Here is a 25,315-nt window from a genome sequence, read left to right on the forward strand (position 1 = left end):
ATAATTTATAAGTATTATTAGTATTATTGTTATATTGTATATCAATTGTATTCTGGAAATTGTGATTAATGGGAAATAAATTATATAGAAAACCTACAAAAAAATACTTTATATCATATTTTTATCAGATTTTTATATATACATGTATATATGTTTATATATTTATATAGTTTGTTTATAAATTATACTATAATATATATATTGAATGTGATTTGTATTTAACTAAAAAAAAATAAAGCTAATGTAATAAACTTGTAATAAATGTAAAATATTTTGTTGAGTTTTTCTAAACACAACAATTTTAATTAAAATTTTAAAAAATAATCTATAAATAATTAAAAATGGAGCCAACAGATAAGTATGCTATAAATAAAATTATGATATACTGTATTAATTTTCAAAATTTAATTAATTTTTTTTATTATTTTTTTAATTATTTAGAAAATATATTGTATATATTGTAATGTTTTTTCATGGAATCGCTGCCCTATTTGCATGGAATATGTTAATTAATTCAGATTCTGTATGTATATTATTAGTTTTAATTTTTTGAAATTTTTTTTGCTAAATTAACTATTAATTAATAAATAATTAAAATCAAGTTATTAATATTTTTACTGTCCATTAAAACTAAAACTAATATACTTATTAAATATATATATAAAAAATAATACTTTTAAATATTTGTCTGTTTTACTCTTATTGATTTTATATTTAATATCTATTATCTCATAATATAGTATTATATAATAATTAATATTTAATAACTATTTTTTCACTCTTAATTAAATTTTTATTAAAAATTTACAATCTTATATTTTATTAAAGAAATTTTATTGTTTTTAATTAATTTTTTTTGTATGTATTGTAGTTAAAGTTAATTTATTTTTTGATTTCTAGTATTTTGTTGACTACAAACTAAATGTTTCAAACAATTCATCGGAAACTCTAAAAACTTATCGCAAAAATTTTCTGTCATATCTGGGAATTGCATCAAAAGCGCCAAATATTTTGTTTCAATTTATTAATATGTTTTTAAGTTCAAAGTAATTACGATTTATGATATTAAAAAATAAATAAGAAAACAATTATCTTCAAAAAACCTAAAACTATTTATAATAATAATAATAATAATAAAACATATTTTCTTTATTAATAGTTATAAATCGCTTTCAAAGCGCATTTGGTCGACACTGTTATTTCAAGCACTGGTATTCATTGTGATCACTGGTCTGGCATTTGCCGACTCCAGTCAATGGCCAGAAATATTCTTCTGGATTACAATGTTATTGGCATTTATAGTCAATATAGCTAATGGCATATTTCAGTGCTGTGTATACGGTATTGCAGCCAAACTACCGGTGCAATATACTAATGCCGTAACAATGGGCTTCAATCTTAGCGGTGTTATTGCCGCCATATTTCTGATAATATCGTTGTCAATCGCACCGACACCTAAAGTTTCGGCCGTTTATTTCTTTTCAGTTGCCGTCATATATCTGTTATTATGTTTTATGAATGAATTGTTTATTAGGAAAAATGTGAGTATTTTTTAAAAATATATATATTTAAAAAAATACTATTTAATGAAATTATTTTATTACAGAAATTTTATACATTTTATATGACAAAAAACGCACAAATCGGTGACCAAAACATTGATATCGTTATGAAAACCATAGCATCTCGTGATAGTAATCAAAATGATAGCAAACAAATGGATATTATAATTAGTGACAAACATCAGCAAACTTTAAGTGGATATCAATTATATTTACACGTATTTTACCAAATATGGCCACAATTGTTGACTATAATAGTCATATATTTTGTGACATTTTCAATATTTCCGTCACTTCAGGCCAACATTAGACCATTGAATCAATTGATTTCCGATAAATATTTTGTACCCGTATTTTGTTTTCTAATATTTCCGTTATTCAAAACCATTGGCAACTCATTGGCCGAATGGTTGCCCAAACCGTCGCCAAAATTTCTGATAGTTTACTCATTATTGAGATTAATATTTATACCGTTTTTCTTGTTTTGTAATTTCTTTCCCAACGACCGACACCTACCAGTACTCATCGGTAATGATATACTTTACATATTGGGTGCAATACTTATGTCATTGACATCCGGCTATTTGTCGAGTCTGGCAATAATGTATTGTCCAATGCTAGTAGAGCCCAGGTATGCCTCTATAGCAGGTATGATGGCATCATTTACTATATTGTTTGGTATATTATTAGGACTTAATTTTTCCTTAGTATATCCCATTATTATTAATCTATAATACTGTTATTATAATTTATGTAATTTTTTATTACCTATCATTATAGTCATTAAAATATGTTAAATATTTAAACAGTATGTAACTTACTGTATATCCATATATAGTCACTACTTAATGAGCTTATATCCAATCATTATTGATTTATTTATTTTTTTGTTGGATTTATATTTTATATAATTTGAATTATATTTTAATACTTATAACACTAAATTATTTTAAATATTAAATATATTGTAATTTTATATTTATATTTAATTGTAAATAAATAATATATACTACCTGTAGATATTAAATAACTTTGACTTTGAAATGTTTATATATATTTGAAGGTTATATTTGAAGTAAAAAATATTGATTAAAATATTTGTTATTTTAAGTTAAAATTTTATTTTTATTTATTTAACTTTCCATTGTAATAAAAAATAAATTATTTTTATATTTATATTATTTTTATATTATTATATATTTTTTATAAATAGTATAAATATTTTTGATAAATGTTTTTTAAATTGAAAATAAAAACAATAAAAAATTGACAACACGTGTATATATAATAATTTATTTTTCACTTTTTATTAGTGTAAATATATTATTTTTAGTTTAAAAAGCTAATACCTTATAATTACTGAAAATTATTACTTCAATACTGCTATATAACGGTTATAACTATATATAAACATAATAATTAAAATAAACATAAAATTTTAATATTTTATATTAATTTAGTTTTTTCAATTAATAATTAATTATTAAAATATAAAATGCGTAAATATATATTTAAATAATTACATATAATATATTTACAACAAAAAATATTAATTCAATGAAATAGATGAATATATTTTTTTTAACTTACCGTAAATTTAATTATTTTATTAAAGTTATTTTTTATGCACTTAACATCGCACTTAACATTTGCACTTACCGTAATATTTTATATATAATTTTAAGTTCTTTGAGATATATATATAAATTATAATGTTTTTTCCCATTTTTAAGGTCAATATTAAAACGGCTTTTGATATTTTTAGCACCCAATGGATAGATAGATGACTATCTATATTGTGGACAATAATTATTTTATTACTAAAATTCTTTAAATATCTCATATCCATCTAAATATATGTTGTATTTTAAAAATAAAAAAAAATATCATTAATATGTGTGTTGTTTCCCAAACACATAACTACCTGTCGACTACTACTACTACTTCTAGTACTACTACTACTACTACTACTACTGCTGCAAAGTTGTCAAATAATATGTGACTTTATTTTTTGTGCATAATTTCTGGTTTTTGAAAAAAACCTAACATTTCATTGGTTTTTCCACTAATAAAATGCTTTACATATTTTTGCTTTAGTAATCATAATATTATATATGTATAATATACAGGTTTATATATTTTAAATATATCCTAAAACTTTCGCAATATTATTTCAATGGAAATAATTATTTTTTATGTTACGATTTTAATTATTTTTTAATTTTAACTAATTAGTAGTAAATATTAATCAGGTGCAAGTAAAATAATTTGGCAAATAAAAAATAAAATAAAACTTATTTTTTAAAAATATAACTATGCTAAACAAAACAAAAAATTGTTTTTAAATATACAGCAATATAATATTTTTTATTAATTTTTAAAAGATAATCGTTATTAATTTATGTATACAAGTAAATAAATATTTTTAAAAGTAAAATGTATTTTTTAACATAACATAAATATACAATAATATAATAGTCATTTTTGATTAAATATATATAATATAAACAATATAATTCACTTATTTTAAATTTAATTTTATGATAACATATTCAATCATTAAAAAAATCGATAACATATTTAATAAAATATCTGAAACGTTGAAAAATACCAAATCGTCTAACTTTTAAAATAATATTTTCAAATATTTCAAGTTCAGTGAAAATACCGATTTTTGAACATTAAATAAAGACAATTAAATCATTATTTTTGACAAACAATTTTAATAAACAAATGCTAAAACATTATTAACAAAATTATATATAATATTTTTAAAAATCATTTTTAATAATTCAATATTTATTATTATTATCATTTAATTGATTTTTTAAAAAAACTAAATAATGATGTCTGGAAAAATTTAGCATTTAATACATTATTAATGATTTCAACTACTTGTATACTATAAATACTTATATAGTATTTTTTAAAAAAATAAATATTTTTAGAAACAAAACTTAAGTTCAAATGTACTCAAAATTTAAAAGAAATAACTTTAAAAGGAAATTACAATATTTAAGATATTTATATTTTTAAAAAATATATATATATTAATATTTCCAATAATATAAAAATAATAAATACTTAGTACTTTTCCAATGAAAAATATATTTCAATAAAACAAATATACATACATACATAATATTATAAAACAAACATATAATTATTTGATAACTATGGATAAAATGGGAATTTTATTTTCACTATTTAAATAACACTGTAATTGACGTTAATAATAATAATTGAATTAATTGGACACACAAGTTGTTTGTTTTATTTTAAATTTTACAAATTTTAATTAAAAAAATATTTAACTTACTTTTTAAAAATGTTATTATTTAGTTAGTTAGTTAAACTATAAAGTTAAACCTGTTATAATAATATTTAAATGATAGAGTATAACAATTTATATAAAAATAAAGGATTGCTAATTATCAAGCACTGTGTTAATGGGAAATGGAGGTTAAATTAGAGAAAGAAAGAGAAGGACACTCACCCCTAACCCTGATATTAATTTTTTTGAGGGCTTTTTTAAATGTTAACAATTTCATCCGTGTCATCATAAACCATACAAAAACAATTATGATGATACTTGTTTTTTTTATAAAAAACAAACTCACAAAATATATTATAATTTAATACAGAATATTCTTAAATAATTTCACTAATTTCGTATTATTTTTAAAAAATTAGATTATCTTTGATTATATTAGAGTAATCGATATTATCGTATATAATACCAATAAAACACTGTTATTAATGATAAAATATTTTTAAATAATACTATTAAATAAATAATTACATTTAAGTATTATTATATGTTAACAAATAATATTATTATTTTGTAAACATTATATTTTATTAATAAAACACCATAAAATTAATTACGAATATTAATAATAACTTATAACGAGTGATTTAATTACAATAATTGTTACATATTGTATAAAAAATTTAAAAAAAACTTTAATTTTTATGGATTTATTATATTTGCCAAATAACTACCATGTGATAAATATACACTGTATATTATACAGTAAATAATAAAATATGTGATAAAAATTATAAATTACATAAAATTATTTGATATAAAGTATTTTTTTTGCATGTATTGCATTAATGTTTTTCTAGAAATTTCTATTTCATAAATTTATTTTCATTATGACCCTGGATATAGTATAATGAGTGCTTAAGTATAAAGCAATTTGTGTTATGTAATAGTATTTTTAAAAATCTAATAAGAATAATAATAATAATAAATAAATAAATTAAGTAAATTGAGGAAAATTGCTATAGATTTTTATTATTGGAAAACACATCAAATGATAAATACATTGTTTTTGAAAATAAAAATTTTTAAAAAGAGATTATATCATATATTAAATTAAATTGTTAATATTAAAAAGTAATTATTAAAAAAAATATATACAGTAGTATGATACTTTTAAAATAAACTATTTATAGATAGATACAGTATAAGTTATTTTTAAAAAGTCTATTTTAACATAGACAAAATAATTATTTTTTTGAAAAAATATGCTTGAACTTGTCATCAATTTATTGAACTTATCATTATTACGGTTCACTTAGTTTGTTAAACTTTTCAATAACAACAAAAAATACAGTATATATATGCAATTATAGTATTATGTGTAGTTAAAATATGTGCATGCTAAGTTTTTTTTTAAAAAAATTTATATATATTTATATTATTAAATATAACAAACAATAGAAATACAGGTTATATTAGCTATCATTGAACCCTAATTAACATATTTGTATAAATCATATCAAATTTTTTGTTTGTTTGTTTTGTTACAAATTTAAAGTACAAATAAACTATTCATACAAACAATTCATATGATTTTATTTTATTTTTGTTAATTTTATATATTTTTTTTTTGTACAAAATATATACAACATTATAGATGTCGTGACCAAACTATTAGATACTATCCTCCCATTTGTTAGTTACAGACATATTAAAGCACATGACGTAACAGTGCATTACATGACGTCAATGCCTTTTCCCCTATACTTTAAAGAGTAAACCATATATTTTTACTAATAAACTACTGTATGTACTGTACATGTCGTCACCTAAAATCCACACACAAAAAAAACACATACCATTCCCCCTAAATACTGGTTGTTAGGGGGGGACTGTCTGTCACTACTAGTTCTCACTCTCTGTCAGGTCTCTCCCCCAGTGTTTCCCTCTGTTTCTCTCAATTTTCCAGTAACTTTCACACGCCATACCTCCCGTTCCCCATAACATCACTCTCTCATAACATTAATGTCAGACTGACTATGCGTTTGTTGTTCAGAGACCTGTCTGTAATAAGTCGTATATTGTGTGCTAATTGCAGTGCAAAATATATGACAGTCGGCCACCAAATCGGTAAATATCACGGCGTGTGTCGGCCACAGCAGCCACCTGTGCCTCAACAGTCACAGCACCGGCTGATGTCCGCCGCACAGGCCGTGAACGACACCAACAATACCGCCGCCAATAATAATAATAATAATAATACCAACACATCATCCGTCGTCTCCAACAATAATACCAATAAGTTTAATGTAATTGTATTTTTCATATCATTATTAATATAATTATAATTACTGTAAACTCATTAAATGTATTCAATTTACATATTGTCCTAAATTTATGTGTGTTTTGTGTATTGATATCATTATATGATATGATATGATATGTGTTTGCATTTTCAATATATATATTCACGTTATATATTAAATCATATGTTTTTGTTTATTAAAATATATATTGAAATATATGTTGAAATGCTGTTTAAATTTATTTTATTTATTTTTTTGACTACATTTTACTACTACATGGTGTATATGTTTTGATTATTATTTATTATAATATGATTTTTTAATATTTATACATAAATTTTAAAAAAATTATGTATACAGATAACTCTCTATAATATGAACGCTCTATACTATGAAAAAGCTCTATAATATGAACAAATATTTAATACCAATGACATTACAGTACATTATAATGTATTACATATTCTATAATATGAAACTCTATATTCTATATTATGAACAGAAACTGTAAATTCAAATAATAATAATAAGTTTTCTTTAATATGAAAATTGTAAAAATATACTGTAAAACTGTAACAATTATTATAGACTGAGACTGCAATCAATGTATAATTAATAGCAATCATTGATAGTCTAAATAAACGTGTTTTTATAATAATTATTGTCAATACAGTATATTGTATTCAAAATTATTGAGTGAAAGTTATTTGTGTCTGCAAAATGGCTAAATCAAGAAAAGATTTAACATTTGGCAATAAAAGTAAACTAATTATTGATTACAAAAATGGGTTAAATCAACGACAACTACAGGAAAAATACAAAATAAGTATCGGTGCCGTCAACAACATCATCAAAAATACTGATTATATTTTAAGTCAAACAAACAAACATAAGAAACGGATCAGACGTACGCCAAATGATAAATTAAATGAATTGGTGCTAAAGTTTGTACAATTGTCTAACGCAAATAAAGTCCCAATTGATGGACCAATTATTAAAGTGTTTGCATCAGATATAGCAATAAGACTTAACTTAAATCAATTTAAAGCATCAGATGGATGGCTATCAAAATTTACAAAAAGACATGAAATTAAGTATCAATCATATAGTGGCGAATCTGCAGATATAAATGATAAAACTGTTGAACAATGGATAGAAAATCTAAAAGATTTACTAAAGGATTACAATATTGAAGACATTTTCAATTTCGATGAAACGGGACTTTTCTATAAATTATTACCAAAAAAGTCGTATCTTTTAAAAGGAGTTAATAAATTTGGTAAAAAAAAATTCAAGCAAAGAGTGACATTAGGTTTGTGTTGTTCATCTGTTGGTGAAAAATTAAAGCCAGTCATCATTGGTACCGCTCGTAAACCTCGATGTTTTAATAATATGAAAACCAGTATCAATTCATTAGGAATACATTATTATAATAATTCAAGTGCATGGATGACACAAACTATATTTATTGATTGGTTGCAAACAATTAATAAACATTTTAAGCAAAATAATCGCAAAATATTGTTATTTGTTGATAACTGTTCGGCACATAAAATACCAGATGATTTGAATTTTTCAAATATTAAGATTCAATATTTTCCGGCTAACACTACATCACGTCTTCAACCACTGGATCAGGGAATCATCAGATCATTCAAAGCTAAATATCGAAGTTATTTAATAAGACATTTGACTAATAATATGCATGATTTATACCAATCAACTGTTAATAACAATAATATTGAATTTGGTACTGAATTGAAAAACATGATTAAAAGTATTGATTTAAGATCATGTATTGAGTGGACATTGATTGCATGGACTGATGTAAAATGTGATACAATTATTAATTGTTATAAACATTCAGGATTTGAAATTCAGACCAACAGTGACACTATTGTCGAAGAAGTGGTCGCCGATTCATTTGAAACATTTCAGTCATGTATTGGCGAAAATCTTATGACATTTGAAGAGATTGATAATTTTGAAGACTCTTTACAATTGCATAGTAATGACTTTAAAAACGATTTGCTTGAAGAAGCTATTAATGATAATATCGACAATAATGATACCGATATTGAAATTATGACATCAAATGAGTTGCCATTAAATGATTTTGTTATCAATAATAATAGTCTTACAGTTAATGATGGCTTAGAAATGGTGACAAAACTTGAGACATTAATTATCTCTGAATTACCTGAAGTATTGATACATTTAAATAAAATTAAACATTCATTAATTGATTTAAAGCTTAAGAAACAAAGTCTCAAACAAACATCAATTACTGATTACTTTAAGTGAATTAAACTTAATTAATATACTCTTTATTTTGTAATATTTTTCATTAAAATTTAAAATAAAAGATTTTTATTAATTCCAATTCTATAATATGAAAAATTTTAATATAAATATTATTTTCATAATACAGAACTTTTTCTTTAATATGAAACTTTCTATATTGTGAAATAATTTTTATTCCCAAACTATGTTCATATTATAGAGAGTTATCTGTAATTTTTTTGTCATTTAAATTTATATGAATTATTGTGTAATAATAATAATAATAATATTTTTGTTATTGACTACAATTATTAAAAATAGTTTGAGGAAAAATAATACAGTGATAATATAATATAATATTTATTATTATTTAATAATTGTTTTGTTGTAGTTTATTTTACAATTTTATTATTATTTAGTTTTTTTATACATGACTATAAACTATAATATAATATATTATTTTCAATTTAACTATTTATGTAACTAACAGACCATAAAAATTGAAATAACTTTTAACTTTTCATTGACTTTTGAGTAGTAGTTATAAAATTATTTTACAAAAATAATAATAAATATTTTATTGTTATTAAATAGTAAATACATTACTTTTTTTCAATGAATAGATTTAAAAAATTTATTATAAAATTGATGTTTGTTTATAATATTGTTTTTTTTTGTTTGAATAATTATATAAATATTTAAATAATATATTACATAACATTTAGCGAATTGATTAAATTGCCAGGGTCATTATTGAGGAATAAAAATTAATATTTTTATATCATATATGAATATATATATATATTATTATCTTATATAAATGTGAACCGCATTTTTTTCGTTGATAATAATTATATATCTAATCAAATATTAATTATCAGATGTCATATATTTACTGTATGTTTATATTAGCAAATATTACATGTTTTATATATACTAAACATTTGTGAGTCCAGAAAGTAAACAATAATTATCTTTTTTTTTAAATTTAATTAAATATTTCACATCAGAGATAATGAAAATTGTTTTTTTTCATTAAAAKAAAATATCATATTTTTATCATATCATTGACTTATGTTTTTTKTGTTTGTTTGAATCATCTGATGATAGGTCACACCATCAAAACGAGTACCAAGTTTTGTAAAGATAGTAGAAGTTGGACCACGAGATGGCTTACAAAATGAAAAGGTAATGATATTTTTTTCAATAAAATATATTTAAATTATCTTTTATTGTAAATATATTTTTCTATTTATAATAAATAATATATATCTAGGAGTATGTGCCGTCCGCCACAAAAGTTGAATTTATATCCAAGTTATCCCAAACGGGTCTATCGGTAGTCGAGGCCACGGCCTTTGTTTCGCCCAAATGGGTGCCACAGATGGCCGACCACTCGCAGGTGATGTCATCTGTAAATAAGTTTACCAACAATTTGGTAGTCAATTATCCGGTTTTAGTTCCAAATATTAAAGGTATACTAAATTTTTTTATATATATATATATATATATWTATTTATCGATATATTTGAAAAAATATTTTTGTTTAATTTACAAAAAAATTGTTGTTATTATCATCTAATGTCAGGTCTGGAGGATGCGATCCGAACCGGTGTTAAAGAGATTGCAGTCTTCACCACAGTTTCGGAGACTTTTTGTAAGACAAATGTCAACTGTTCTATAAATGAAAGTCTTCAGAGGATCGATGAAGTGATCAAAAAAGCCCTCAAAAATGAAATCAGGGTTAGGGGGTGAGTGTCCTTCCCATTTGTGACCTCCACTTCATTAACACACACTTGTAGTTATAGTAGTTATCCACCAATCCTTTCCTTACACCTGAGCTTTAATTTGTATCATTACTTACTGTAATATAATTTATACTTTTATTATTATTATTATTATTATTATTATTATTATAAGTATAATTTAAGGATTTAATAAGTATTAATTAAGAGCTAATTTTCAATTTAGATGAWATATATTTTTAATTTAATACAGTAATAATTGACTATTATATTTCAAAATCATTTAGAAAATCCCATTAAATAATAATACTTTATCAAAATTAACTACACTTTTTTAAATATTTAATGACAATAATTAATATTTTAGTTATATTTTTAATATATTATTTTTGCTAATTATAATATTTCTATTATTTTTAAGGAAAATTTATTTGTAGTTTATATCTGTTAGTTTAAATTTTTATTATTAAAGTGTTAAAATAAAAATACTTTAATTTTATTAAAACACATTTTTTCAAGGCTTTATAATATTTATAACGTATTTTTGTTTTAATTTTAATTATTGTCATTTATAATGTATTTTTTATTCATTTTTATAAATTGTCATTTTATAAAACATAAATTTTTTTTTTATTTTTCATAATCACTATTACTTTTGTTTACTATTTAATTATTTCAAATTTTATTTTGATAGAAAAACCACTTAAATTGAGTTTTTATTATTAATTTTATGTTAGTTTTATTTGTTTTTTTACCGTAAATTAAGCTCTAATAACAATTAATTAATAAAATTATTCATATTATTGTTAACAGATAAAAATTAAGGAAATGATTTCAACATTTTGTTGAAAATAAAAGTACAAATTTCATTAAACTTGAAAAAAATAATTTGTATAACACTTGAAAAGGTCACTCAATTAGTTTCAATGTCTTAAATATAATTAAAATTTTTTAGTTATTTCTTTTATTGTAAAATAACATCCAAAACATTTATCAATTATTTATTTATTTAAAAAATATGAAAATAAATAATAATATAATATTTAAATCAATTTTATCCTATTTTCAGGTATATATCCTGTTGTCTGGGCTGTCCCTATGAGGGACCGCAAAGTAGTGTAAAAGTAGCCCAATTGGCGCACAAACTCTACCAAATGGGTTGCTATGAAATCTCATTGGGAGACACCATAGGCATCGGTACACCGGCTACTATGCGGTCACTTCTCGAAGAAGTACTTAAACTCATTCCCGTCGATTCGGTGGCCGTTCACTGTCACGACACATATGGACAGGCTTTGGCCAACATATTGACGGCACTGGACTACGGCATTAATATTGTTGACTCGTCGGTGGCCGGTCTGGGCGGCTGTCCATTCGCTAAGGGAGCCACCGGTAATGTGGCCACAGAGGATGTCGTCTATATGTTACACGGAATGGGCATCAAAACMGTTAGTTTTATTGGAAATTATTTTGTTTGTAATACATAAATAACTTTATTTTTGTTTGTCAAAGGGTGTCGACCTAACTAAGCTCATGGATGCGGGAAATTTTATATGCAGTGCACTGAAAAAACAGACCAATTCTAAGGTCAGTCACGCCATGCAAACGAAGATGGACTGCAATCACATTCAGAAGAGTTCTTGAGATCGGTTTTTACTCATTGTTTTTGAACGACATTTGAGAATATCATTAGTGAGGGATCAATGAATTTCATTAATTATTTGATTAAATTAATAACATTTTAATAGCCAATTGATAAAACAATACAAATTATGTAAAAAATAATAATTAACAAAAAAATACATTTAGTTTTTCGTTAAAATATCATTTATTTTTGATAAATTGAAAACATTAAGAAAGTATTTTTATTATAGTTATAAAAAAAGACAAAGAAATGTAAATAACAAACTTTATGTCCAATTATTTGATTTTTAAACACATTGTTATTTAAATGTAGTTATCGTTACATTTAAAATAATACTAATTATATAATTAATAATTATTTTAGGAAAAAAATAATTTGAAATAATATTATGGATAATATATATGCAATTTGGAAATTTTGATTCAAACTATTTGATCACAAATTGCAATAGATTTTACTAATTATATAAATGTTTTAATGTTAAGTATTAAACAATGATTTATAAATAATTATATAATGTATTGGTTCCTTATTTTTAGCTCATTTTAATTTTGTTATACATTTTTTAAAATATAAAAACTATATATTATATTTTTGAAAAAATAAGATATAAAAGTGATATTTTTAGTATATTTTAATTGTTTATTTAAAATATAACTTTATATATGATATATAACAAGAATATCTGTTTAAAAATAATTGAAAACATTGTTTTGATTTATTATTCATTATTAAATGTTCACACATTTTCTATTATTATTTATTAAATTATTATTATTAATGATTTGTTTATTAAATTATTTGAATTTCTATTAAAATACAAATTTATAATTTATGATATTTATATCAAAACTACTGAAAGCAATGAAAACATATTCATAAAAATAGTTATTTAGTAAAAATTCAATTTAGTATTTAATTAATTAGTATTGGTTTATAAATTATACAATAGTTATTGATATCAATATTATTGTCATTTAATAGTGTTAGYCGTGTCTTACATAAYCTATTGTTAAATTAYGGCAAATAAACWATTGTATAATACTTAATAGAAATTTATGAATTTAAATATTATTATATTTAAATCATATTTTTTCTATTTTGTTTTTTACTTCACCTTTTAGTTAAATGTTTAGTTAGCTTTTCAATAATAATCTTAAATAAATTAGTTTCAATTTATGTAAAAATTATTTTTATTATACAACAAAAAGTACGAAAATATTAGCGGTAATTAAATTTTATTAATTYAATTCAATACTTTACATTATTTTGCTCTTAACTGTTTGATTGTAAATTTTAATTAGGTTTGAATATAACAAATATAATGTTACAAACAATATATTATTTACACAAAAGCCTATTATTTGTATAAATTATATATAACAAATAGTTTAACTTTATTGTATATATTATGTAAGTGACTATAAATTAAAATGTCTAAAAATTTGACATCATATCGATTAATAAGATTACAACATATAGAGGTTTATTAATTGAATTAATTTTTTAGCATTTTTTATTCAGTTATTTTGGTGACTGATATGCAGACCTTTATTGTAGACCACATTTATCACRAAAACCGTCGGTTTGAYAACAAAATGACTAATAGTAAACTWATAGATAATCATAAAATAAAGCGGCCATATTGGTCTCGGTCGGATCAATTGCCCCATTCCCAAGATAACCGGAAAACGGGGTTTTATGATAAATTATACCCGCTGACACCGATTATCTCGAAAACCAATGGTGAGTCTATATAGTGGTCATTAGTTATTTTGAAGGGAATAATAAACTAATCGGCTGAATTTGATCCGATCGGATCGATTGATACGTTCAGGAGTTATACCCGAAAAACATTGTTAGTCTCAAAAACCAATTGTCTGACAAATTAGTGACCATAAGTTTAACTTTAGGGAATCACATAAAGTAATCGGTAGAGTTGGTTACAGTCGGATATGTTAACCTGTTCACGAGATATACTCGATAAATTACTAAATAATTATGTATTTTAAGTATGTTGAGGGGATCTATTACATTATTTTTAGCTATAATTTTGAATATCTATTTTGGTATACCTTTTAATTGATACCTATATTTAAGTGCGTTTTATATTATATTTAAGTACTTTTATAGCCTACAACTATCCATTTACATCTATTCCCTTTATGATCGGTTATTTAGGTCATCCTATTGACACCATTAGATCGATCTAACCGTCTAACTGTCTCTTATTTGAACTGACCAATAGCTACACATTTAATACCATTACATACCTGTATCTCACACACACTATAATATATGCAGTGCACTGAAAAAACAGACCAATTCTAAGGTCAGTCACGCCATGCAATCGAAGATGGACTGCAATCACATTCAGAAGAGTTCTTGAGATCGGTTTTTACTCATTGTTTTTGAACGACATTTGAGAATATCATTAGTGAGGGATCAATGAATTTCATTAATTATTTGATTAAATTAATAACATTTTAATAGCCAATTGATAAAACAATACAAATTATGTAAAAAATAATAATTAACAAAAAAAATACATTGTTTTTCGTTAAAATATCATTTATTTTTGATAAATTGAAAACATTAAGAAAGTATTTTTATTATAGTTATAAAAAAAGACAAAGAAATGTAAATAACAAACTTTATGTCCAATTATTTGATTTTTAAACACATTGTTATTTAAATATAATAAGGTAAATATCAGATAAACCTACTTTTTAATATATTAAAAAATTGAAAATTGTTATGATTTAACTAAAAATAAGGTTATAATGTTTATATTAAATGAAATATTTTTTTATTTTTTTAGATTTTTTGGGTAATGTATTGTAATGTGTGGTTATGTATTATTATGTATGGATATTTATACTGAATAATTTGATACTTAACACTAGTTTTTTCTGGTAATGCTTTCTAACATTTCAACTGGTTTTAAAATATAAAAACTTATTATAAAAATAATATATATAAATGATATTTTTAGTGTAATTTTGTTTATTTAAAAGATAAATATATATGAAATAAAAAAGAATATCTGTTTAAAAATAATTGAAAACATTGTTTTGATATATTATTAATTATTGTGTTCACATATTTTCTATTATTATTTATTATGTTATTGTATTGATACAAATGGTATACAACTATACAGTTTAGCTGCCAATCCAAGAGTTACTGTGAGATCCAACTGTACTATCGGTGCCCATAAACTCACAACAGTTTCTCACTGTTTACAGTCGGGTCATAAAAACTTAGAACTATTTTTGTTGTCCGTTGGCTACTCAAAGATATCTCTTTCAGCCAATACATCAAATATATGTATATTAAATACCAATATACTTAAATATCATTCAAATATATATTTTCAAACAAAATATAATAATAAATTCAAATCATGACAAATATAATTTAAATTGTCTAGGTTTTTAATTTTATTATATATTTTAAGTGTTGTTGTATTTGAATATAAATTAAAAAATCAAAATTATTTATAATTAAATGAAATACTAATAATTTTAAAAACTAAAAGTTTAAATTATATATATTATTTTATATATAAAATATAATTATATTAAATAGTTTTAATCAATTGATATAAATAATTTTATAAAAAACTAACTACAAATTAATTAAACAATTAATTTATAACGTGTAGAATTTTTTACACTATCATAAATTTATATTTCTTCATAATAAATTAAAGAAATATTATAGCAAATATAAATATAGTAAATTAAAAATTATTTATAAAATATGAAATTATTATAACTATTTATTAAATTTTTATAGTATATTATAAGTAATATCTGTATTGTCAGTGTATTTTTATTAATAGTATATAATAAATTTAATGCTTATTGATTAAAAATTTAAATAAATATATTATTTTATTTGATAAAATAAAATATAATATAAAATTAAATTTGTTCTTAAACAAATTTTATAATTTTATACATAATATAATAAAGATCAACTTTAATCACAAATAAAACTTATTCTTATTTCATTATTTTATCTTTAAAAAAGTAATTGATAAGTTAAGTTAAATAAATATAAAACTTGAAATTCAGTAATATTTTTAAGATTATAGACAATATAATATTAAAACTAGAAATGATAAAATAAAATAATTTCCTAGTTAATATATCAAAACCAATTAGTTAATTGACTATTTTCACTTTATATCCTTTTTATCTTAAGAGTTATATAAACTTATTGATCATATTTAGAAATATAACACAACAAATTATATATAACTTGTTAAAAAACTTTATATTAACAATTAATTTTAGTGCAAAATATTGGAAATGATTTATTCAAACAAATGTAAGTATTTTATATTAATAGTTTATTAATTTTACTTTAATTATATAATATTACTATTAGATCTTTAAAATATAAAATAATTAATCTATTTTATGTTACAATTTTAAATTAATTTGTATAAAAATTATAATTAACAAAAAAATAAATAAACATAACTAACACAACATAATACTGTTAAAAATTAACTTACAAAAGTTAAGAAATTATTCTAATTTAAAATAACAAAATATAAAAAAACTGATTAAAAACTGTATTTTTTTAAACATTTTATATCATTTTAGTATTATGTATTTCATATATTAATATAATAAAGAAAAATATTAGAAAGTAAAAATATATTATCAGATACTTTATGAAAATTATTTAAAAATTAAATATAATTATTTTTATTATGTTAATTATACAATATTAAATATAAATTATATTATTATTTTTTACAGACATTTTATTTTTAATTATAAATATTAATTTGATTAATACCTGTTTGAATGTTAAAACTACTGGATTTGAATGTCCGTACACAGATGACTTAAAAGAATGCTATTGTTCAAAAAATTATAATACACTGACTTGTAATGAAAATTCTTCAGGCTTTCCAGAGAATGAAGTATTAGTAACAGCTGGTCCTTGGAATTCAATTATTTTAAGAAATTTTGATAAAACTAAGATTAATTTTGATAATATTAATGTTAAAGAAGTTATTATAGAAAAGTCGACTTCAAAAATTGAGAATATTCAAAAAGTTAATAATTTAGAAAAATTATCTATAATTACTCTAAAAGGTAGTCATGAAGAAAATGAAAACTTTTACAAGTCAGTGTTTGAAATTATAGATAATACAAAATTAAAGTATTTGAAAATAAAAGATGAAACGTTTAATAAATTAAGCGAAATTCCATTTAAAAATCTAGAACTAGTAGATTTTTCTGAAAATGCAATTAAGATTATTAAAAATTTACCATTTAAAAATTTGATTAAATTAAATGAATTAAATCTTGCAAATAACTTAATTGATGACTTTGATGAAAATACATTTTCATTTTCACAAACAAATAAAATTAATATTTATCTAAATAATAACAAAATAACAAATGACTGTGTAAAAAAAATAAAACCAACCGATGGTAATCTTTATATTGATTTAACTAATAACAAAATAGATGAATTAAAAGACGATGTTTACACTAAATTTTTAACCAGTGGCAACGTTAAATTAAATTTAGATCAAAATTTCATAAAATGTGAATGGACTGATGTTAGATATCTTTTTAATATAAAAAATTTGCAAAAAAACATTTTACATGCTTATTGTCAAAAATTAAATTCTGATATATTTGAAACTGATGCAGAGAAAATTAATGGATCGCCGTGTCAAAAAAATGATACAGTAAGTAAAATATTATAGGCTTAATTACATTTTATTTTTTTTAATAGACAATAAAGGAAAAACCTATGTATTATTGTAAAGAACATAAAAGTTGGGGACTTTGTATTGCAAAAACACCAGATTTAAAAAACCCAAATTTAGATACTTTTGAATGTGGGTGTTATAAATGGGAACACTTAGAATGGGATGACGCTAATAAAAAGTAAGTTGAATTTTAAATAAAAAATAAAAAAATTATATTATATATTATAAAATTATTTAAAATAGATGTGATGTACATAAATGGAGTTGCGAAACAGATAAAATTGTATATATTTATTTGATTATATATTTTTATATTATATATTAAATTATAAAATAAATTATCAGAAAGATGTTATTGGAAAAGATTATTGTTCGGCAACAGATATATCTAAACATTTTAAAAGTTGTAAAGTAAATGACTTAAATAAAGGAATAGAATGTGAATGTGTAGATGGATTTAAGTGGAACGATGAAAATAAAACGTAAAACATTAAAATAAAATTTAAAATTTATAAAATATTATAATTCTATTTTATTAGATGTGATGAACATACATGGGATTGTAATACAGATAAAATTGTAAATTTTTAATAAAAATTAAATGATTATAAAAATTGTATTAAACTTATATTTTATTATATATATACAGAAAGATGTTATTGGAAAAGATTATTGTTCGGAAACTGATAAAACTAAACATTTTAAAAACTGTAAAGTAATTGACGGAAATAAAGGAATACAATGCGAATGTGTAAATGGATTTGACTGGATTGATACAACTAAAACGTAAAAATATTATGAATATAATTTATTAACTAACTATAATTTTTATTTATTAGATGCGATGAACATAAATGGGATTGTAATACAGATAAAATTGTATATTTTTTAATAACATATATAATTATAGGAATTGTTTTAAACTTTAATTATATATATACAGAAAGAAGTTATTGGAAAAGATTATTGTTCGGCAACAGATATAACTAAACATTTTAAAAGTTGTAAAGTAAATGACGTAAATAAAGGAATAGAATGTGAATGTGTAGACGGATATAAGTGGAATGATGAAAATAAATCGTAAAAAATAATTAAATAAAAATTATAAAATTATAAAATATAATAATTTTATTTTTTATTAGATGTGATAAACATACATGGGATTGTAATGCAGATAAAATTGTATATTTTTAATCATTATAAGGATTATTTTTAACATATTTTATTATATATATACAGAAAGAAGTTATTGGAAAAGATTATTGTTCGGCAACAGATAAAACTAAACATTTTAAAGAATGTAAAGTAATTGACGGCAATAAAGGAATACAATGCGAATGTGTAAATGGATTTGACTGGATTGATACAACTAAAACGTAAAAATTTAAATTAATTTAATTTATTAACTAACTATATTTTTTATTTATTAGATGCGATGAACATAAATGGGATTGTAATACAGATAAAATTGTATATATTTTAATAACATATATAATTATAGGAATTGTTTTAAACTTTAATTATATATATATATACAGAAAGAAGTTATTGGAAAAGATTATTGTTCGGCAAAAGATATAACTAAACATTTTAAAAGTTGTAAAGTAATTGACGGCAATAAAGGAATACAATGCGAATGTGTAAATGGATTTGACTGGATTGATACAACTAAAACGTAAAAATATTAATAAATTTAATTTATTAACTAACTATTATATGTATTTATTAGATGCGATGAACATAAATGGGATTGTAATACAGATAAAATTGTATATATTTTAATAACATATATAATTATAGAAATTGTTTTAAACTTTTATTATATATATATACAGAAAGAAGTTATTGGAAAAGATTATTGTTCGGCAACAGATATAACTAAACATTTTAAAGAATGTAAAGTAATTGACGGCAATAAAGGAATACAATGCGAATGTGTAAATGGATTTGACTGGATTGATACAACTAAAACGTAAAAATTTAAATTAATTTAATTTATTAACTAACTATATTTTTTATTTATTAGATGCGATGAACATAAATAAAATTAACATAACATACTTCAAAATTTACAAAATTTTTATATAATTTTAATTTAATGTTTATTTATTAATTGATTAAGAATAAATATATTTAATATTCAAGAAAAATTTTTTAATTAAAAAATTCAATTATTTAATAATAAATTATTCCAAATTCTAATTCCTATTAAATAATTAAAAATATTTCTTGATACTATTTATAACTTATTTAAATTAATGACATTTTATAAATTCTCGGGTATCATTCAAACGATGATAATTAGTACAATACATGTTAAGCACTTGAAACGGAAAATCTCTTTCTAACCAATAGTTATCACAATTTTGACAGTCTATGGTCTGAATGATTTCATTTCCCTTATCGGCCCTTAAAATGGGTGCAAACTGTGATTCCGGTAATACTTTAACTGCTCTATAATTTAACGTCAGCTTAACTGTAGCCTTAAGTCCGGCAAAAGCTTGCGGTGACAGAGATTTGTCGTCCAAATGATTGTAACCTAAGTTGAGGTCGAGTTGTGTTTCGTAATAGTTTTTATTGATAACAAATGCATTGTCCGAAACATGATTTATGTTATTATAGCTGAGATCCAGTGACAGGAGGTGTCGGAAATTGGCGAACGCTTGGCTACCAATAGTCTGTATTTTGTTTTGTTGTAATGATATTTGCGAGAGTAGTGTAGTTTTGGTCAGTGCCTGATCAGGGATTTTAGTCAGATTTGTTGACCAAAGTGTCAGATACTTGAGTCCAGTCAACGAATTAATAGCTTTGAACACATTATAGTTAGGATCTTCACTATCAGCTAACGGTGTCTTAACTATGCTTAGTGTCTGAATAGTGGTTTGCTGTCCGACGAAGGCATTCGTATGAATCAGTTTCAAAGCAGACGCGCCTTCAATAGTAATGAACTGAAACTTGATGTCAGAGAAGACACTATCGGTTAGTTCAGTGATTGCAGTGTTTGTCAATTGAAACCAATGAAACAGTTTGTCTTTTGAGACCAACTCAGCGCTCATATCGGCAAAGATTTTCTTTAGATTGATATTGTCTTTGCCGTCACAGACCACTCGGTTTGTGCCGTCGGTCGACTCGCTTAGACAAACACACGGAGCTATTGTCGCCGCTTTTGGACATTGACTGCCCAACAGTCCCAATATAGACGATAACGATAGAAATGCGATAAACAATCCTATAATTTAATATTTAAAATATATATAATATAATCTTATAATTTTTTTATGTAAATTAATTATTTGGTTTATACAGTACATACTCATTGTTATTAAATTAATTATTATAATAATAGTTGTTATAATTAATTAAAAAGTAATTATTTTCTTTTAAATTAAGCCTTAATTTATTTACTCTTTATATACAGTTGTTTGATATCGCAATCAATTAATAATAAACTTTTGTTAAAATTTTCCCATAATATATGTTTATTTTGAAAAATATATTGTGCTATTCATTGAATTTAATTTACAGTAAATGTTTGAAATAATTTTTTAATTGTGATAAGATTCTACTTAACTATCATTGATTTAATTTTGTAAATTTATTTAATTTATATTATTTATTGTATTTTATTTTACTATTTTGTGTTTAATTAAATAATAACATTTGTTAATTTAAAAAAACAAAAGTATTATTAATTATATTAAAAATATTTATTATAACTAATTTTAAGATTTAATAAATTATACTTTTGTTTTTTAATCATTTTAGTTATATAGTTTATTACTTTAATATATCAACTTTATTATTTAATTATTTTTTCTTTTTTATTTATTTCAATTAATATAATGTTTATTTACAAATCTATATAACAATTGACTTACTTATCTATTTACCTTTTAAACACTATTATCTATAATTATAATTTATATATTTTTATTTTGTCTCCATATATACTTAAATATGAAATTACAGAATATATATATATTGTATTAAAAAAGATAAGTTTATACAATAAATATCTAAAGCTATAATTCAATACAATTTTTTTTAGTAATTGATTTCATTTTAATCAAAATATTTAATAATATTAATTCCAATAAAAGACAATTAGTAATTGTTAACTAAAATAATACCTCCCATAGTGTTAATGCAAACACTTGTTATAATTCCCAATCGATTAGATAGATATAATAAAAATAGGTTATGTATTTCAATTTTATTAAATGTAATGATAACTTATTGATTTCATAACTTAATTTATTTCAATTTAATTAAACAATTCAATTGTTATATGTTATATAATATATCAACAGTTATAATTAAAAAGACAATAAAAATATGAAATTAATAGTAATTAAAAAACATAAAACATTAAATTAAAAAATATATATTTTATTAATTACTTTAATAATGTCATTTAAAAAAATATAGTTATGTAATTTTTATAAAAACTAAAATTATATGTAACAAAATTATTATCAATTGTATTAAATAATAAAATACATACATTAAACTTTGTACACATCTATCAATCAATCAATTATTTTATAGGATATATATATATATATATATAATTAACTTACTTAACTTACTAAGTAACTAAACAATATATTTCTTATCAATAAAATATGAAAATATTATAACAAATATATGGAGCCATCAATTTATTTTGCAGTCATTGATAATAATTATCTTCAATTAATTTTGAGAGTATATTATAACCTATAATTTATAACAAATACCTGTGTTGTGAATGTATTTCAATTAATATTTTTATTTTCTAAAATACTTTTGTCGTCAATCTTAACAATAAAAGATAAAAGAAATATTTATTGCCAACAAAATTGATATATTAATGATAAACAAATAAATATATTATTTACTTTATTTAATAAAATAAAAAATTATTGTCTTAGAAATCTCTACAAATTTTAGAAATCAAATAAATGTTATTAAACAAAATATTTAATACTATTACAATTATTTATTACTAAAAATTTAAAATTAGCATGGACATTTTAATTAAAATAAACTAATTAATCTAAATAAATTTTACTAAAATCATTAATACAGTTTATTAATTATATTACAAAAGTAAAATAAAAAAAAAATTAAACAAATATATTAGTTAAAAAATTTAATAAAAATTTTTTGATACTGTTAAACATTTTAATCAAACTATTACAAATACATTTAAAACTATAGTTTTTAACAAAACTTTTAATTTATTTAATTAATTAATAGATTATTTAATAAAATAATATACAATATATTAAATTAATTTATATAAAATATAATTTTCTATTTAAAAAATGTATAATATTATGTATATTTTTTTAAAAAACTAAATGACTGATGCAATAAAATGTCCTAATATACAATTATTAATATTTAAAATTCAAAATTCAAATTTAAAAAGCAAGTGAAAGTTTTTATTAAATTATTTTAAGATCTTTATAGAAAATAGTTTAATAAAAGAATATATGTAAAATATTTAATTAATTTTTATTCTATTTAGTTATGCCATCTATATTTGAAAAAGTATTATTTAGTTATAATATATAATTAATGATTAGACCAGTTGAGAATGCTAGAAAGCATTTCCAGAAAATATATTGAATAACATTAATATTTTGATAACCATTAGTTCGTAGTAATAACGGCTATATCGCAATTTGCCTTAATTATGATTCTTCAAAATATTTGTTTACTATTTACGATTTTTAATAAACGAGTTACAAAATCTGATCAATTTCAGCTATAGAATCAAGACGGTTAAACATGATTATTAATTGATTTTAGAAGTGTGATTTTTTACAAGTTATATTTTGGTCAAACTGTCATTTTTATGAATGAATTATTTAGTTAAAAATTTATTTGTTTCTAATCGAAAATTAATTATAGCATATCATTTGGTTATAAAATTGTCTTTTAAATGCCACATATATGCCACATTTTATTGCTTATTTTTGGTAAGTAATGTCAAGCATCAACAATAATATTCCAAATAAGACAAACCTCAATAGTCTGGAAGCACTCCAAATTCTATGTAACCTAGGCCACATAGACCTGAATTACTTAATGGATGAACAGGTTTAAAAGGTCCGGATCCGGTAGACCTCCAAAACTTTAAGCAAATGACCGGCGAAGGCTTACACAACTGGCCATTAACAATGAAAAGTTCATCTTGACTTGCGGGTGGATTGGCCAGAAGATGAAGTCTTACGATCTCTCGCGTGATAGTTTGGAGGTCATTACGAGATCCAAAAACCCATGACTATATTGAAACCAGTGTATAAGGAAAAACCGCTGCGATAATGTCAGACCAAATTAAATATGGACTGGTCAAAGGTATTCAAGGACGATAGCTACTTTGAATTCTATCGTCTAAGACAAAGTGTGGGCACGTAAAACACCATCAAATCATGTACCAAAACACGGCCCAGCAATTTTGATGTTGTGAGGCATCAACGCTTGTGGAACGACTTCATTATGTATGGCCAGAGGAATTTAACTGCCGAAAGATATCTAGAGATACTGGACTAAACTCTGGCAACTGTCGATGTTTCCCGACGGATTTGAATTTCAACAGGATAACGCACCTGCTCACACGGTCAGATCGACTAAAGATAATTTCGTAAGTAAATAGCCTGCGATTTCATATTTCAAATCACATATCAAAGTTAAAATATGCATAACCTGTAGGCATGTCTTAAAGACAAGGGATATAAAGTATACCCGAAATATTGTCATTTAT

The 25,315-nt window shown here is 21.8% G+C and overlaps 4 protein-coding genes across 7 annotated transcripts; 3 read left to right on the forward strand and 1 right to left on the reverse strand.

Moving 5' to 3' along the window:
* The first annotated feature begins 336 nt into the window (after positions 1 to 336).
* On the forward strand, positions 337 to 2,296 carry LOC128955820 (equilibrative nucleoside transporter 3-like). Its single transcript, XM_054301497.1, has 5 exons — positions 337 to 358; positions 442 to 523; positions 901 to 1,046; positions 1,160 to 1,541; positions 1,607 to 2,296. The coding sequence occupies exons 1-5, from the start codon at positions 342 to 344 to the stop codon at positions 2,294 to 2,296; spliced, it is 1,317 nt and encodes a 438-aa protein (XP_054157472.1). The 5' UTR covers positions 337 to 341.
* A 4,429-nt stretch (positions 2,297 to 6,725) lies between these two features.
* Positions 6,726 to 12,942, forward strand: LOC128956376 (hydroxymethylglutaryl-CoA lyase, mitochondrial-like). Its single transcript, XM_054302110.1, has 6 exons — positions 6,726 to 7,142; positions 10,533 to 10,610; positions 10,699 to 10,897; positions 11,011 to 11,173; positions 12,237 to 12,615; positions 12,680 to 12,942. Exons 1-6 carry the CDS (start codon positions 6,873 to 6,875, stop codon positions 12,809 to 12,811), a joined length of 1,221 nt encoding a protein of 406 aa, XP_054158085.1. The 5' UTR covers positions 6,726 to 6,872; the 3' UTR covers positions 12,812 to 12,942.
* Positions 12,943 to 18,125: 5,183 nt separating this feature from the next.
* On the forward strand, positions 18,126 to 20,674 carry LOC128955291 (matrilin-3-like). 4 transcript variants are annotated; one of them, XM_054300948.1, is made up of 15 exons: positions 18,129 to 18,537; positions 18,585 to 18,739; positions 18,805 to 18,844; positions 18,907 to 19,043; positions 19,101 to 19,140; positions 19,211 to 19,347; positions 19,401 to 19,440; positions 19,505 to 19,641; positions 19,704 to 19,743; positions 19,801 to 19,937; positions 19,992 to 20,031; positions 20,100 to 20,236; positions 20,291 to 20,330; positions 20,397 to 20,533; positions 20,588 to 20,670. In XM_054300948.1, the coding sequence occupies exons 2-15, from the start codon at positions 18,603 to 18,605 to the stop codon at positions 20,604 to 20,606; spliced, it is 1,218 nt and encodes a 405-aa protein (XP_054156923.1). In that variant the 5' UTR covers positions 18,129 to 18,537; positions 18,585 to 18,602; the 3' UTR covers positions 20,607 to 20,670. The 4 variants fall into 4 exon arrangements, with proteins under 4 accessions (XP_054156926.1, XP_054156925.1, XP_054156923.1 ...); XM_054300951.1 differs by lacking the exons at positions 19,801 to 19,937; positions 19,992 to 20,031 and having other exon boundaries at positions 18,126 to 18,537; positions 20,588 to 20,674; XM_054300950.1 differs by lacking the exons at positions 19,211 to 19,347; positions 19,401 to 19,440 and having other exon boundaries at positions 18,127 to 18,537; positions 20,588 to 20,672.
* A 142-nt stretch (positions 20,675 to 20,816) lies between these two features.
* On the reverse strand, positions 20,817 to 21,975 carry LOC128955821 (leucine-rich repeat-containing G-protein coupled receptor 4-like). The gene is made up of 2 exons (XM_054301498.1): positions 21,875 to 21,975; positions 20,817 to 21,790 (listed from the first exon to the last, which is right to left on the reverse strand). The coding sequence occupies exons 1-2, from the start codon at positions 21,876 to 21,878 to the stop codon at positions 20,817 to 20,819; spliced, it is 978 nt and encodes a 325-aa protein (XP_054157473.1). The 5' UTR covers positions 21,879 to 21,975.
* Between the last annotated feature and the right edge of the window lie 3,340 nt (positions 21,976 to 25,315).

The sequence above is a fragment of the Oppia nitens genome, unplaced genomic scaffold, assembly GCF_028296485.1.
Source record: "Oppia nitens isolate AA-2021 unplaced genomic scaffold, nextdenovo-longstitch-racon4-pilon3 scaffold2_pilon_pilon_pilon, whole genome shotgun sequence".
Classification (NCBI taxonomy): Eukaryota; Metazoa; Arthropoda; class Arachnida; order Sarcoptiformes; family Oppiidae; genus Oppia; species Oppia nitens.